The sequence below is a fragment of the Linepithema humile genome, chromosome 5 (genome assembly GCF_040581485.1).
Source record: "Linepithema humile isolate Giens D197 chromosome 5, Lhum_UNIL_v1.0, whole genome shotgun sequence".
NCBI lineage: Eukaryota > Metazoa > Arthropoda > Insecta > Hymenoptera > Formicidae > Linepithema > Linepithema humile.
This window is the reverse complement of record NC_090132.1, coordinates 7,574,771-7,593,250: the sequence shown is the minus strand read 5'-3', so window position 1 is coordinate 7,593,250 and position 18,480 is coordinate 7,574,771. Positions and strand designations below refer to the sequence as shown.

Genomic DNA, 18,480 nt, shown 5'->3' with positions numbered 1-18,480 from the left:
ATTACCACATTGTTAATATAACAAGATTGCATTTCCAACTATAATTCGAAGGAACGATTAGTGTATTATTAACTTTCCTCGGCTAATTGAGATTTCATAATCCGACGAAATGGTTAGGCGTCAGATAAATTTGCAGAATTACGGTTGCGAATTAAGTCGTCCGCCGTCTCGAGAACATTCGGGCAACACGTGCAACGGTTAACCGTGACATTTCGCGTTTCTCCCCCTTTCTAAAAAAGGTGCGGCTACCACGGACGGTGGTCTCCAGGGTGCTTACCGGCAAGTGTCACGGTACAGATTTGTCCCAGGGATCCAGGATTCAGATACGGGCAAACGGAAGCGGCTGCTTAACGCGGGACACGAAGGATATCGTTAACGAGGATCATCAAGACTCAACCTGTCCGCTCAACAGACAACACGTGATACGCAGTAATTACATGGGAAAGAGCATCGAGGCGAAGAAGAAGGTACGTGGTTTACGGGCGGCTTGACTAACCGAATTGGACTGCGCCAAATTCCGTGCGAGCGACAATTTTCGTTACGACAATTTAATGTAATGTTACGTGTGCGCCTTGCATGCATATGAAAAGCACGTTTGTAAGTTCACCTCGTGGCGTCCCGCTTCTAGGAAATCGTGGAATCTGGAGCGAATGTAGGAAAAAGCGGTTATTGCGGTGCACGCTAGGTCGTGAGATTTTTATCGGCGCCTCGTGGCTATATTAACCTTCCATTATCCACTTGCTACGCGCGCGCTCGCTCCCAAAGGATCTTGCATTCCGTATACTTGAATAATACAAAGCATGCAAATCGCATTACGTTTACCCTTTATATATTTGGCATACGGACGCCTCAAACCCGCATATTGCATGCGTGGGACGCTTGTCACACTGCATTTGCCTTAGATGACAATCGTATCACCGGTATGTATGTACGTCGAAACAATACCACTCGCCATCTAAATATAAATTCCAGTCGGTAACACCGTCGAGACAGTGCGCCCGGCGCACCCGGATTGAACGCTCTCACTACGATGTTGCAGGTGATCAGGATGCTCTTCGTGATAGTCCTGGAGTTCTTCGTGTGCTGGGCGCCGTTGCACGTAATCAATACATGGTACCTTTTCGCGCCGGACTTCGTGTACTCGGTCGTCGGTAGCACCGGCATCAGCCTCGTGCAACTGCTTGCCTACGTCTCCAGCTGCTGCAATCCCATCACGTACTGTTTCATGAACAGAAAATTTCGCCAGGCGTTCCTCGGGCTTTTCGACTGCCACCGGTGCTGGAGGTAAAATCTAGGCGAATCCGTGCGCGCATTTTCGTATCACGTCTGAGTAATGGCGACTGAGTAAGACGAAGCTCCGCCGTACAAGTCTGTCCTCTTTACGAGTTGTGCCAGTTGGCGGTCGCAGCAAGAGATTAATTTCGTGGAAGATTCATAGAAGAGTTTTCGAGCTTCTCCGCGGCTAGAGGGACTGTAATTATGCAACAGCCGCTCTCGTGCTCTCAAGCTTGAAACTTGTTAACGCGCTCAGTTACTTTGAAATGCTCTCTAGAACTCTGAGCTTTTCTAGCGCTTTTAGACGCTCTTCAACAAAAATCGCAAGAGAAGAAGAGAGTAAAAGAATTTGCTCTATGGAGTACTTTTGAAAGCAGGACAACGCACATAAAATTCAAAGTTACACAACTCCTATAGAAGTTCCGCGTGTTATAAAATTGCACTGCTTATAAATATCGTATAATATATTTTTAAGAATATTTCAACAAAAAGAATTCATTGATTTAATTTCGAGATGCGGGAAAATAATCGCGCGAATTAATGAGTGATATAAACGCTGCTGCGAATACGCGTTCGTGTAAAACAAACGTGCGTTTTATTTCAGGATAGATTGCAGACACAACGACATCGCAATGGCAACCACCGGAAATGTCAGCCAAGCTGGCAATAACAGCGAATTAAGCGGAAACGACTCAACGGTATATCTAGGGAGAGCGTCCCTTGTCGCCAGATCAGGTATCATTATTACTACTAAATTGATCGTTTCATTATTTTCATCCACAGATCCGATTGCAACACCAATCATAATTTCCAAGATTCCGTCATGTTAACGCGACACTATAACAGCTTAGATTCTATCAAATTATCTTGATAATTAATCTAAGATGAATGACAAAAAATACGTGACGTCATAATTTTTTGACATTTTACCATATCATTTTATGAGATTTCTGCCAAATCAAAACTAATATCAGTTCAATTTCACACCGTGCTTGCTCGAAATGTATAAATAAAATAAACGTGAAAGACATTTTTCTCTTTAGTCTGATTAACAAATTATTAAAGAGCACCAAGGGATCGATAATGGTCCGCCGCGGACATTCGTTAGTTTCTCATACCACACGTTAAAGTTTGAGTGTGGAATATCCGTGATGCTAAATTTACATTAACCGCGTATCGGATGTTTCTCTGAACTTGCGAATAAATTATTAGAGTCCCACTCTAATTCCTAATTGTCTCAAACTTAATTATTGTATTCATCCTACGAGAAAATATGCTCGGTAACTGATAACGCAAAAGTTATCACGATCACACAGTCTTGCTTCAGTAGCCAATATATATATTAGTAATATTTTAATAATATTTTGTATATAATATAGAAAATTAATGAAGCGTATATTATATTATCCATATATATGTAAACCGATACTAAATTTTGGAACGCACCATATGCTATTACAAACGCAAATTGAATATACAATAAAGATTAAATTGCCTGAAAATTAATAGCATCGTTAATTTCCAACAAATATATTGAAAATTGAGGACATTCTTTTGTCGAATAAAGTATTAAAAAACATTAACTTATACCACCCGAACGAACTAATCAACTCATAAAAGATATAAAAATATAATTATACGAAAAAGAATCTATTTTAAAATATAATTTTTCGAATATAATCATTTTATAATATTAAAAGATATTAAACAATAAAATTTTATAATATTATTCTACTAAACTTAATATATAAATTGTTCTTCAAAATATATAATAATTAATTCCCAATATTAATTTTTATTATATATAGCATATCCAGTGCAATAGAAATTGAAAAATCCAAAAATTAATTGATTTGTATAATTAAGACCTACACGAAAAATATTCATTCACATAAATGCATGCTCGATTGACAGGTGCGAAAGGATTCAGCAGCACTCTCTAATAATTACGAATTTTTTTAAATGTCGCGGCAGCATTCGAGCATTGTTATATACCTATTGTGGCAATTGGTATAGCACTTAACCGAATTGTACGTGATGCAACAGACATGATTGAATTTCATGGAAACTATATAAGCACTGTTTACTCCGAAACATTTCTATTCGAATTCTGCGAAAATACAATACTCCAGAAAATACAGAACTCCACATCTCCTATCTTTTTTTCTTTCGATGAATAAATGCATTATCCCATTCGCATCTCCGCAAAAATCCATTTCGCCAAGTAAGCATGTCGTAATTTGTTTTACCATAATCTGTTTATCATAATCTGTTTTTTTTACCCATGCGAATATCAATGAAGAACGCATAAATTTGTGAAAAATAAATCAATGTACTTTCGCATTTGAACAAATATATCCCCGCTAAAGTTACAAATATCCGGATAATTTAATATTTAAATTGTTCGAAATAATAATTATCTCATTAAATCCGAATATACATATACAGATAATCCGTCTTAATATATACAGATAATCCGTCTTAATATATAAAGAATCAAAAATCTGCAAATTCTGCGATTTTATAAGTAGTTTTATAATACCTTTACTAAATATATTTTAAAATATGTACTTATTTTTAATACAAAAGAACAAAAAGCACAAAAAATTGATATAAAGTATTCTTTATATTTGTATACCTCTGAACAAAAAACTTTGCAGATTTGGATAAATCTAATTTAGAAAATTTTTGAATTATTCACGTCAAATAATTATTTCGAATAATTAAGATATTCATGACATCGTTTATCGGTAACATCCGTATTGCATTTATACCCGTATCTCCCATTTTCACGACAAGAAAATACCATTATTTCAGAGGTAGTACGATTGCTGGAAGAGGAAGATCGTGTCTAGTATAGGTCGTGTGGATTATACGAGGAAGCGACGCGGTCAAATGTATCTCTGCTTCAATCTCACGAGGTGGACTTTTCCCTGAAAATACCCTGGCAGCCGCCCCTCGATAAGGTCGCTTGTCGCGGAAGTGGTAAGGAACTTGCGTGTGTCGGCGCGTCTCATTGCTCATCGAGATCTTCCTGCGTGGACAATCTCAACTTCCTTTACAATTGAATAAAGTGAAATGCTGGTGTAAAGTATCTTTGGCCTAACAAAAATATCAGATCTCATTTTTATAGTTTCAGTTAATTTATGAAAATCAGAATATCCATGAAAAAGCGCGTTGTGTCTTTCGCATCGAATTATTTTTCTATTTTCATCAAACCGATCGTTCTCGCGCAATTAAAAAAAAATTATCTTATTAATGTTTTTGTACAAATTAATTAATGTCTGGCGAAAATCTAACAGAGTAACTTCAAGTTTCAGATAATGAAGCTCATTTGCCACGTACTTACTCTATATCTTAACAAAGTAAAACACTACAAAATTGAAATTAACCGTTGGCAGTAGATCATTAAATCTATAACTCATCGGTATGTCCTTAACGTGGATAGAAGATAAAATACTTCAAAATAATAGACGCAAATATTTAAAAAATTGTATTTTTACATCAGTTTTTACCCTTTAAGAATGATAGTAATATCGCATTCGCTATAAATGCTCGCAATTTTGCAAGAATTACAAGTTCTAAAAAATTAATAATTAACCCAATTTTCAAAATAATGTTTTATACGCCTGCATAAAAAAAGACAAAGCGTTTTAAGCACTTTCGCAGACAAGCTTAACGCAGCGCGCTATAAAGTATATTTATTCAGTAAACATAATTTTATGTGGAAAACAAACACAGTTATGCTATTTTAGCTTAACGCCTACTCATTTACGTTACTTATGGTAATTTCGGAAGACGGTTTTATATTTAATGCTCACACATACTGAACTACCCGAAATTTTATAGTAATTGTGGTTTGCCAGAATAGACCGCGTTTAATTCAATTTTTATAATTTCCTGCGAAAAAAATCGGAAAATATAGTGCTTTAAAAATTGTATTTGACGAAGCGTTCGAAAATTTTTAATAAAATTATCATTAAACATAAATTCATATATAAATGCCACATCATATGTAGTTCACATATCTTTCATCGAGCATATCTTTGATACACCTGTTGCACACGATTTATGAATCTGTCAGAGAATAACTTTTAAATGATAGCGTGAAATACACGACCATGTTGCCATATTAAAACCACTCTTGCTGTTTTCAGGACTCATATTTCTATGATAATACTTCAATGTTATTATTCGTGAAGAGCCATTACCGTGTAACGCAGGCGTTTTCCGTATAAGCATGTTGTATAATATTACAGTAACTGTAGCGTTCTAAAAAATTTATTTTACTTACTCTTCAAATCCATTTGTCGTTTTAAAGCATTTTTTAGGAAACGTTTCATCAACAAGACACTGTATAAAGTAATGATTCTTCATACAAATATCAGATTTCATAAAATTTTCAAAATGTTAAAAATATATCAATGACAAACCAATTATTGAATGGTAATTGAATAACTGTGTTTGTTTAACAATTATTTTTAGTCAATTGTATCCTCTATTACATGATATTTAAATTGTAAGATATATTCTTTATTTATCAGAAATATTTGCAGAGACACGCATCTTTCTATATACAAGAGTATCAATCATTGCTTTGTTACATTGCAAAATATAGAACGTTGCAAAAATTGTATTAAGATGGACGTGACAGCTCAGCAGCATTGTAAGATAATTATTCGCGATAAGATAATTATTGTAAGATAATTATTCGCGCAAAAATGTAAATTGCGCGTCGTCGCAAAAAAAAACAAAATGAATCTCATGGTGTTCTACATTCTTCTGAAATATTCAAGAATGCGAAAGCTCTTCGCGTTGCGAGATATGTAACAAAATAGAATAAGATTTAACTGACTTTATATATAGATAGGCGTTGCGCAAAGATGTTTAATAAACTTTTTTTCAACACTACTCTGCAGTCTAGATTATTTCTTGATCAAATATTTTTCTTCGTTCAACTAATTTAACTATTAGACACACTCTCCAGTTCAACTTTTACTACGACCAACACTAAAAAAGTATTTCGTTTTATCGCTCGCGCACGATTTTTAGTTATGGAAAAAGTTTCGCGCATCGGAATGAATTTCAAATCGAAAGGCAAGTCATAACTTTTACTTATGTTAACAATGTAAAAAGGTACATAATGGATGCGAGAATAATATTATAACGCGCGAACAATAATGTTCCGTTAAAATATTAACTTCATTAATTTTAATTTTACTTGCATTACTATCAAACAATATTAAAAATTTGTAATTTGCAAAATATAATCTGACAAAACGAATATATATCGCTACATCGGCATAAAGCAAGCGAAAGGAGAGTTAATCGTGAAATTCGTATGATACAGTATTTTCTTTTACGCAACACATCGATTTAACATGTATGTGAATAATTGTTTAAAAAAATATATATATCTATATATATATATATATATATATATATATATATATATATATATCTTTGTATATTTATATCGAATTTCATTCATTTTGATATTTTCATTGTTAAAAGCCATTTATCACTACAAAAAAACTAATTTTGAACTGCATATAAGGTTTCATCGAAAAACCAATCCCTTGTTTGTTACGGAATGCTATAATTAAGAGAGTATAGAAAATATTTTTTTTAATTGGTCATTTTTTATAGTACTATTCGCCGAGTTATTCATCCAATAAATTCAATCCAATCACTCAATTAATGATATATTCAATAAATCAAACAATGGAATTCTTGCATACGTAGAAAACAGATTTTTTTAAATTCTTTTTTCCTACAATAAAATATGTACACCGAATTCCAAAAATTATTTAAAAATTTAGTTAAAAATTTCTCAATAAAATTCAATATCAAAAGATATCCTTTAATTTTTCTTTCTTTGTATACGCCGCGATCGACTTTCTCTCGAATTAAATAATTTTTACTAAAAAGATTGAAGTAAAACTTGAGTTATATCTAAACGAACGTGAGGTCTTGTAAAGCTTGTAAAGCTAGAGAAGGATATTGTCCCGTGTCGGCCACTTGATCTCGTGTCTTATCGGTCCACAAGGGATTTACCCCAATCCAATTATTAATCACGACCAGTTTCAAGAGGTAAAAAAACTCAAAGGGCGAAAATACTTCGATGATTCACGTCACATGCATTTATCACTCCTACGAGATATATCTAATTCCGTTCTTGTAACAGAAAGTTCCGAAAACAAAGCGAGAACGTGTGACGGAAATAAGCGTCATTGAATAAATTAAATCAAGAGTCACGTGCGAGATAACTTTCATGTTATTTCCGTGGCTTTTTACAAGTTACGGAAAGTTCGACTACAAATATTCAACGAGAAATATGCATCGGGTGCAATGAGAGCATTCGACTATTATATATAACGCATTAGGCTTTTATGGCCGTATTTTGTAATTACCGTTTTCAAAGCCGCTTTTTTTTAATGAAAATGCTCTTCATGACAGGTTTAGTTCAATTTTATTAGCTTTTATTAGATTTTATTAGCTATATACAATCATTCTACGCGCGGTATAAATTCTCTCAGTACCCTCGTAACCGAGATTCTTGAGATACGAGACCGTAAAAACTCTCTGTTTTCTTTCATCATATTTTATATCTGTTTTATCATACCTAAAAATGCTGCACTCCCTTACGTGATTAACAAGATTGAAATTCTTTTTGCTGCGCTGGCAACGAATCGAAAATAACAAGCTCGCATGACCTGGTATTTTGTTTTTTGTGAAAGCTGCATAAAAAGTGCAGCATACAATGCAATTTTTATCAAAATTATAAATTACTGATGCACTGCATTAATTTATTTAATTAATGCATTTAATTAAACCGCACTTTCATCTATTTTATCTCATTATATATATATTACAAATTACTTTTGCGTATATAATTGTACCCATATTATGGCATTTAGCAATATGCAAATTGCAAAGCTTATCGATGAATTATTTGATTATCTAAAATCAGTTAGAAGTAATACTGCTGTTTCTTCCTGAACTTGTCATACATTTTACATGAGAATGAGAACGATGGCAAATCCACTTTAATTTGCATTTCGAATTAACGGTTAAAGCTAATCCGAGCTATTCAGTAATGTAAACCAGATTTAATACCGTTACGATCAGACAGCCATTGTCTAATCTGCCTTCAAAAAACACATGCTTCTTGCAGCTTTATGACCCATATACGTTTTAATTTATATACATTTACAGTGACATTTGTTAACATAGCTTATAACTAATTAGTTGTCACAAGTAAAATTCTGTCTACTTTCAAATAATATGAATTATGAGTAAGAATATATTTTATTTATTACAATCTCTTATAATCAATTTTAATTTGAATTATTAATTAAAAATCTATAATATTCTTCAATATCTATAAAACTTATTCAAATTATTCAAAGATAACCGAATAAAACCAGCGAAATATAAAATATATTCATTTATAAAAGGAATATTTATAAAATTTATGAAAGAATTCATAAAAGAAAAATGTGCTATGATGTGGCAATAGCTCACATTTTGATGTAAAAATAATAGGTTAAAATCATTATCTATGCACAACCAGCTTAATCCGCTTTTCCACTACCAACGAAAAGTTTATCATTCGAATAGCAGGAAGGAATACGAATGTGCTAAAAGGATTTCCTATCTACGTGCACATGTCCTTGGAATTTTAAGAGTGCACAGTTATATTTTGAGATAAATCATCGCGTAGTAAAGAGCAACTTCTCTGTCTTTTTTTTACGTCATCCTATAATCGAGTTCAGCTCACTCCTGCACGTCACACGAATACTTCAATATTTGCATACGTTCTAAAGAGATGCCGATTAAATTACCTTCAAGAACAAGACTTCAGTATCAGTCTTTCAACGACGTTATTATGAAAAATAATAATTTTCCTATTGACAACTTTTGAAGGTTGTATAATGAGATACAGTAAACGGATCTTCTATTATCAAACTACCTGCTTAATATTATATCCGGTTTAAAGTAAAAATTAAATCCAGATATAAAATAAGTTGAAAATATTATAGTTTGATAATTTAGATTATTTTTTAAATATGTTTGTGCCTGGTGATTGAAAAAATAACGCGCGCATATAAAACCAAATAAAAAAATTGGCGCAATATGTTTGTAATATATATGTTTGTTAACGCACATAAATGCAAGATGTACAAAATTAGCCCGATTTATAAAACATGTCGCCAATATAGAAAGAGAATTATGATTCTTTAATTAAAGAATTAATTGTAACGTGTATTGTTTCGATAAAGTTAATCCATAAAATTAAATTCTGCGTATATAATTTGTCTTCAACCCTATATAATTGCTAGAAATCGTAATCAAAGACAAATGATATAAATTCTACCGGATTATCCAGAAAGTTTTGTGCCAATGTAAAAAACCACCTTGAGAAGTTTCTCGTCGGAAAAACTAAGAAATTCAGAAGGAAGATGGAATCAAATTGCATGAAAAATTGCGACAAAAAATTGTCGATCAAACGCATACATAATTGAATAAAAATATATCTGTATGTAAAAATATCCCCTTTGTGTTTCCTCAAAGAATCAGCATATGCCGGATAAAATATTACATTATCTTAGACCGTGATTACCACTTTGTGACTATGTCTCAACAACATCAAGATTCATCTCCGGTTGCAGCATCGCAACGGTATCCGGGCGTGTCCGGTATATATATATCAAATTGATTTAGTGCGGGCGAAGTGCTTTTTCCGACCTTGCGTCTCGTACGGTAGGTGTGGACAATCTTGATCGATCGGCTTTAATACAACTACGTAGCCCAACAGTGTCAAAAAGATAACAAAGAAAAACGAAGAGTATGCATATATATTTTGTAATTTAATTTTTTTTGAATGATCCATTCGTAAATTTTTATTTATGCTACTTTTGATTTTTAAATGTCAAGTAAAAAACGTGATATTATTAAATTACATTATTAATACAATCTGACATATCTTTTATTAATATTTAATAGAATTTAATATGAAGCAAAATAAAGCTTTTCCTCTTTTAATTAATGAAGGTACGTAGTGCACATTGTTACTATTTAATAAAGCTAATCGTATTAAAATATTTCATACGTATAAACAAACGTATAAAATATTTTCCTTCTCACTTGCATGATATAATTGAATGAACATGCTTGGTTTTTTCGCTATAAATTTTTATATTATACATATTGAGCAACGAACAAATATTTTTTTATAATTAAACAAAATGCAAAAAAAATTACACTGTACTGCCGTATATTCCATTTCCTCATTTTGTATTCTCATCTTACTATAATTTGCTTACTTAATTAAAAATTACACTTGCATTGTAATTTACATTAAGTGCGCCTGAAATTTTTCGTGCATAATTCAGTGCTCTGAAGTATAGTATATGTATGTACAATTACTGTATCATACATATTTCTCAAAAAATAACTTTAATAATGATTAAACAAACGCGTTTATTCTGCATAAAATATGATATTATCAACGGTGTTACTTTTCATGTTCTTATCATATATTTATCTATGCCCAGTAAAAAATAAATCAGATTATTAATCGCAATCATAAAATATCACAATTATTTATATTAATATACTTGTATAAATAAGAGAGTTTTAATTTATTTACATGACTATGATTATAGCTCAATTTGGTATGTTAATTTCTTTTGTAGAAGCTAAATATTCACGTTACTTGGATAACGCAACATGCATTGAATTGTGTGTAATAATCCATTTACTTGTTTTATGGATATCGACGCGCGCGCGCGCGTAGATAGATTGATTGTACTTGTTCTATATATTTTGATTAAAATCAATCAACCAAATTTGGAAATTTACTCAAATTAGGTTTTATCAGATGGTCGAGTGAATTAACGCGTACATTCATAATGACTAGAAAAATTTATATAAATATTTGATGTCCGTTGAACAGAATTTTAAGTAGGAAAAGAATTTTACATATCTTGCTTAAACGGAATTTTAACTCTTATTTTAATGCGCAAAACTGTGTGACGTACAGGAAAATACTGGTATATCTTTTTTTCATTGTTATTTATGAGACTTTTCTCTTTTGCTTATATGTAGTTGCGGATAAAGTTGCTTTGATTTATGATGCCGAGCGTTCGGTTTCATGCATAGATCTTTTTCGTGCTCTGATTGAATTCTATTCCTTGCACTCTTTTTTATGTCATTGAGTTGTCTAGACTAATCGTGTTTATTGAATTGTACGCGACGCCTACGCCTCCGACACTAGCAGCAAAAACCGCCCACCCAATGACATCATCCACATTAGCGTGTCCGATGATGTTATCGATAATAAGGGCAACCGAAAGAACACTGATTTAGCTTCAATGACAACTTAATTTTCAATTCCCAACTAACGTCACACTACACGGAGAAAATTTTATATCAAAAATTACTATGTACGGCATTAACCGCGGACCATAAAACCGCGGACTGTAAATTTTTACTATGTTTCACATGTGAAAAATATAGTAAAAATTTTTATAATTTCTTCATGGTCCGCGGCTACTACCGTACATAGTAATTTTTTATATAAAATTTTCTCCGTGTAGAATAATGGAGGAGAGAAAAAGAAAATTGTTTTATGCATTCTTCCATTTCATTCCCGCTCATAAAATTTCAAACAATTAAGAACTGTTATCATTATTTTTATGCAGTTTCTAATCTAAAAAATTACGTAATTTTTCTTTACAAATAAATTATGTATTTTCTGTTTTAAAATATCCTTAACACAGTCGCTCAATAAGTTTCAATGATAATAGTAATAATAACAACAGTAATTAACATTTTAACAAATTCAGCGAATTAACAACTTATTTAACAAATTGACAATTATAACTTCAATTAACCACCCATTTATCACTCAAAGAAATATTAACGACATCAAACATTTTATAGCGCGTGTGTAAATGACAGGTGTACAATTATGCGATGCAAACTTCAACGTCGACATGATGAAGAGCACGTGTACAGGAGCACGGTTATGATTAAGCGGAAACGGTTCACTATATAAATTGTTAGCGACAAGCTCGACATAAATGACAATGCTGTGAAATGCCGCCTCGTATAAGATGTTCTAGGGATTCATAACTAATTGCCTCTCACATCTCGAGAGAAAATTTAGCCGCGATATATAGGTTTACTTCGCTCAACTACAAAGACTTGCAGCACCTCTGCAAGCTAATTTGCAAAACAAAACGTATATTCGTGGAATAAACAAAACCATTGTCACAGATTCAACCAGCTTCTATGTTCTCATTAACCGTTTAATATGATCCTCATGTTAAATTATGCACTAAGAATTGTCATAACATTAAACAATTAAAATCACCACATCTCTTTATAAATTATAAACGGATAGAACTCTAACAAACCAAGATTGTTTATCAAAATATCTTTTGCAGCCTAACACACGTACGCACAGAAATAGATAACGAGCTTTAGTAAATCAGTTCGATAAAACATAAGTTTATTCCCACTAATTTGATGTTAATAAAATAGTTTTCAATTATCTATTAATAAATGTAAAATGTGTGAAAATAATGTAGATATAAAGTAAAGAGAATTACGCCAAACAAAAACGTCAGAGATGACTGTATGCAATTGTATACGTAGTCGCAATAATAACTTGCTATTAATTGAGATAAAGAGATAAATAGATTTCTCGCTTATGTAGCATTCATTTATAAATTGTTTTATAAATTTATAAACTGATAACAAAATTAAGAAACTTTATTACATTAGCTTAATTTTGTTGGCAATTTTATGAATATTGGCCGTCAATTTTCCTACGATAATATTCTCGCCTCTGTTTTGCACCCCCCTCCCCCTCCCTTTATATTCTGCCTGCACTCCTGACAGCTACCCAATCCGCTAGACTCTCACGGGTCTATACAGATTCATTCCAACAAGCTGGAAATTTCTCATTGTTCGTGTGCAAACAATAAGCAGTAGTTCATAAATCAATTTGTTCACCGATCTGAATTGTCCATAATACTTATGTTAAGCTTCAATGAAAACTATATCGCACCTCAATAACAGTCTTGTCTATATTAAATTAATAAATATATACACATATATTAATATGTATGATATCCACATAGTATACAAATACTATGTGTGTGTAATATGTAATATTGTATAAAATCCCTTCCACAAACTTTCTTTTCACTCGCAAAGTACACTTAAGAAAATTTTTCGTGTTATCTCTTCAAAAAAAACTTCTTTGTCAGTGAACTATTTCACCATCGATATTTTAAAGTTAATTAATTAACGCAATTAACGTAAAACTAATATAAAGGCAGTTTAAAATAAACTTGAAGTTTGCGTGTTCTTAAGCTCCGGTTTTGTATGTATCATGAATTCTGCCCCTCCTTCTTGTCAAACTTTCAACAAATACACGCGCGACCCTCCAAAAAATTAAATGCCCTAAGACCTTGACATCACAAACTTAGAGCCATTATTGTCCTTAATATCAACGCTCATTTCTCACGATGATTAAACGAAACAGATCCGCGGAGAATATATCCTAGTTTAAAGCATACGGAATTTCTACCAAAATAAGGAGGAAGGGACGCTCAATACTACGCGTGAGTTTCGTAGCGAGTTGAAATTTTACGCGCTATCGCCGACGCGACGCCGTTTATCAAGCGCTCCTTGCCTTTTTCATGCTTTCGTGATTCGCAAGCTTGTTATTGCAAAAGTTACTGCGCCAAACTTGTTGCGCTCTGAGCTTGAAATCGTCTGATCATATGCCCTCCTAAAAATGACACGACTACAAATTGCCTTGTATCATGCAATCTGTATAAATTTATTTTGCAAATTTGCCGCACCACAATATGCGAAACAGAAACGCGAGATAAAACGTATTTTGTATTGTAATTATGAGCCATATATATATGATAAATCAATAGCTGAATTAAAAAGTAAATTGCTTGATAAGTTGAACGATAACTAAAATTTTTCCAATTAATTAGAAAGATTATAACAAAATAACAATTAAAAAAAAAATGATTTTTAACTACTATGCAGAAAAAAACTCTTTTCACGAAAAGCACGTCATATTTAAAAAATTCATGAATTTTACAAAGCCCAGAGAAAAAAATTATTTAATAAAAAAACGCGTCTGATAACAAGTCAATTATATCAATTATTATATTCATGTTATCAATAACTACGGTTTTTTTATTGCAATAACTAATTACGTATTCAACACCATTCTTTGAAAATTCGCATGTAGTCATACGTTTTTTGTAAAAATATTAAATAATTAATCTTATAAATAAGATTAAGTTGAAAATAAGCATAAATATAATACATTCAAATTATATTTCAAAAATTATATTCTCAAAATATTTTTTAAATCCCAGTTTTTGAAATAAATATATCATAATTTATGTTGTCATAAATTTTTTTACATACATGTATATTTATGTAATTTATATTTTCAAAATTTTAGAGGTTTACAATTTAAAAGCATAAATTGCATAATTTTTTCAAAATTTAAAATTTTTTACTGTTAAGACAAAAAAGCAATCCTGTATTTTGTTAATTATTTATAAAAATGTATTATATTTATACAAATTGCATACAAACATGTAATTGTCAAATTGCACTTTACAATTATACATATAAAAAATATTGGCACATGAAACGATAACGATAATACCAATATTTTATGAAATTACGCAAATATAATGTGATTTCACTCACCAGTCGTTGTATCCTAGCCAAGTACACGCACCAACTGTACCTAAAAAAATAAATATATATTTTAATTATTATAAATTATCATATATTTTCTATATATATATAATATATGTTATATATGCTTATTATTACGCATTATTTATTTTTATTTAAATTAAAACATAATTATATGTGCGATAATTTGTATAAATTATTTAAAAATTTTATAAATATTTGTTTTATTAAATATTTGAATATTTTCAAACATTTTAATAAATGTTTAATACAAGCTGTAACTGATATGTTATTGCTACAATCCAAACGCTCGGCTGTTCGCTTTAAGCACTATCAGATTTTAGTTATCACTATTATGTACATATTTAAGCAATAAATAAATAATCGTACCTAGCTAGAATATTGCAGTTTGCTTAACTCTGCAGATCCTGCCTCAGATTGCTCCATCTCACTCCAACCATCCAAAACCAATAAACACTAAAAACTTTGCGCTTGTTAGTTACACGTCAAATACCAACCCGTACACTTTACTTTCAAAAATCACGGATTTATGTCGCGAATATATCACGCAATGTACAAAACGCAAACGCGAGATAATGTAACTACGATGCTATGTACACACTCCGAGTAAGCGAGACAAATGACGACTGCATTGGCGGTCATGCGGAGGTCATCCAGTATGCTACACAATACCTATGTTTTATCCGATTTCGTCGAATCTCAATAAGCTAAACATGCTACATTCGTAAAAAGTATACCGTCTGTGTAGTATACATAACGTCTGTAGCATCAGGATCTCTGTACTTCTTGCTGGGGTTACCGGTTTCAATACACGGTACAGCTATCGACAAAACACCGTTCATCACAAACACACGTGGCAAATAATACATTCCGGCACTCGCCCGTCACTTTAATCGACACTCCCGACGAAAATTCGCACTCGTTACGCACTTTCACCGATAAAATACGGGATTAATCACGAAGGAGCATTCGCGCTTTGCGAAATCCATATCAATATGGCGTCAAAAAAAATTGTCCCAGAAGCCGAGAGGTGTCGCGCCTAGCGCAAAATGATCCATAATCGATACTATGCGCACCATCTTCTGGCCGCTGCAAGATTTAATTGCACGCGTCGTCTGCAATAAATCGTGCGTATATTAATTGTAAACGTATGAATTTCTATCAAAAGTTCCGTTTAAATAATAGACGGTCAGAACATATTAATTACGAGTAATCACAATTATTAGCTGCAGATTAAAACCTATTTAGAGTTTAGCTGCTAAATGAGTACGGATTCTGATACCGCAAATGCGCGAAAATTGAAACTACCTTCGCTAAAGAGGATTGAAATGCAATATACTTTTCACTAGACATGTTGGTAATTTAGATAGAAATTTAGATAATTTAGCTTGGAATTAAATCCGGTAAAACGTAGTACGTTTATCTCTATCACTTGCTCTGAGTGTGCAGTGTCGCTTGTAATTATGTGCGTAGACGAATCGCGACACAAAAGACATTTCTCTCGTATTTGTATTTCACCTAGCGTGTGGTAAATTCGTAAAATCCGCAAATCTGTAAAAAATAAAAATAAAATGCGCGAATTGACTTTTCTTTAATAAATGTGCATAACTAACAATAAGTGCAAATTTTCGATATTCATCGATTCTTTAATGAAGTTGACACAACAATAAACAATCCCAGGCAGAATTTGCAGCAGATGAAGCAAACAATAATATCCTAGCTGGTGAATATAATTTTCTAGTCATTATTTAATTATGTATATAATTACAATACTTAAAATCCGCATTGCTTGACTATTACGTTGGACATCATTAAACGCTAAGAAAAAAGTAATGATAAAGAGCTACGATTGTCTCTTTCTTAGTCAAGAATATTAAATATAATTTAACATAGAATATTATTATTAGAGGCCTCATCACCAGAGGCTCATATGCACGATAACAAACATATACTATATACATTTACAATTTATATTTATTAATAACTTATTGAAGTAGTTAAAAATATTTATTAAAATATTTAAAAACATTTATTAAAATTTTAAAGTAATTATTCACGCAATTTGTGTTATAATTGATAATTATATTTGAATCAAAATAAGAAATTTTTTTTAAATTATTAAAAATATTAATTAATTAAATGATATATAATAATCAACCTATATATTTATTTTTCAAAATATGATCAAAGATATACTTGACTAGGATACAACACCAATGAGTAAAACATTTAATATATTTGCATGATTCCACAAAATTGATATCAAAATTGATATTCCACAAAGTTGATATCATGCGCATCCTTTTTATCTGCTATTTATTAATTGCTACACTTTGATAAACACATTCTCATTTACAATTCATATTTTTACAAATTATAATGTAATAAAATTGATAATTATATTCTTTCTATCTTAATACATACATATATCTCATAATACAAAAATCTATACTTTACGCAGCTTACAAGCTTTTATATACAGAGATTATGTGTTTGTAGAAAGTTGATAAGGTACAATGCTAATCTTAATAGCCGAAGCATAGTAGTTGTCCCAAGAGTTGTCGTTATCAGACAAGCTGTACTCCGCGGAAATTGCGTCATTATGACATCTGCACATACTTAATGCAATGCGAAGCACCACTTAACGACAGATCTTATTGCCAATAAGTTGTATCGTCGTGAAATTGTCATATTCCTTGACTTAACTAATGTCAAAAAAGAAGAAGAATAGAGATAGAAATCGTTCAATTTTTATTTCTATTTTACTATTTACATTTTGCACCATTCCATTTTCTTGCCATTCACATTTTACCATAAACAGTCTCTTAAAATCTCATTAAACTAATTTTTCTAACGCCAAAGTTCATCACGTTTAAGAACGCTTACATTATTCACCATATACTGATAAATTGCATTTTCCTCGCACTGTAATTTTGCATGGGAAAATTACATTAAATTTCCTAGCGAACGGAGCGTTTCTTCGCCTAATTACCTTTACCCTTTAACCTTCCTACGATTTCCATCTCATGAACCTTTCATTACTAATTGTAAGTGCTGATATTGCACATTTGCTATAGACCGTCATGTGCGTGTAAATGCTCTGCTATGTGTTGCTATTACGTAATTTCTATATCTATACGGCAAATATCTCCATATGGCACGCTACAGTGTACTGAATATAAAGTGATCAGTCTGTTTTCATTCATTAGTGCATTAAAAATACATATACCAATAAAGAAAATGTACTATGATCATTATGATAATTAAGATAATGGATAGTTATTTCATATTTACAAAGGATGCAACGACAACAATGGTATAAACAACATATATCAGATAACTTCTTATATAAAAATAAATCAAATTTACAAAATAAGTACATATTTTTGTAAAATTGTATTTCTATAAAAATCAATTTTATAGATTGAA

The 18,480-nt window shown here is 31.7% G+C and overlaps 1 protein-coding gene and 1 long non-coding RNA gene across 6 annotated transcripts in view; one reads left to right on the top strand and one right to left on the bottom strand.

Annotated features, from left to right (window-relative positions):
• The window catches only part of LOC105674520 (cholecystokinin receptor type A-like), a 43,825-nt gene extending 37,639 nt beyond the window's left edge, over nucleotides 1-6,186 (top strand). For 4 of the 5 annotated variants that reach the window (XM_067356469.1, XM_067356467.1, XM_067356466.1 and 1 more), the window contains 4 exons: nucleotides 240-467; nucleotides 1,040-1,284; nucleotides 1,880-2,010; nucleotides 4,093-6,186. In XM_067356469.1, coding sequence (XP_067212570.1) covers nucleotides 240-467; nucleotides 1,040-1,284; nucleotides 1,880-2,010; nucleotides 4,093-4,130 — 642 coding nt within the window. In that variant the 3' untranslated portion in view covers nucleotides 4,131-6,186. The remainder of the gene's footprint in view (nucleotides 1-239; nucleotides 468-1,039; nucleotides 1,285-1,879; nucleotides 2,011-4,092) is intronic. The other variant, XR_010890577.1, reaches the window with a different exon arrangement.
• Nucleotides 6,187-15,038: 8,852 nt separating this feature from the next.
• LOC105674538 (uncharacterized) lies at nucleotides 15,039-16,797 on the bottom strand. The gene is made up of 2 exons (XR_001101139.2): nucleotides 15,421-16,797; nucleotides 15,039-15,079 (listed from the first exon to the last, which is right to left on the bottom strand). It is a non-coding gene; the product is annotated as an uncharacterized lncRNA (long non-coding RNA).
• Nucleotides 16,798-18,480: the final 1,683 nt, after the last annotated feature.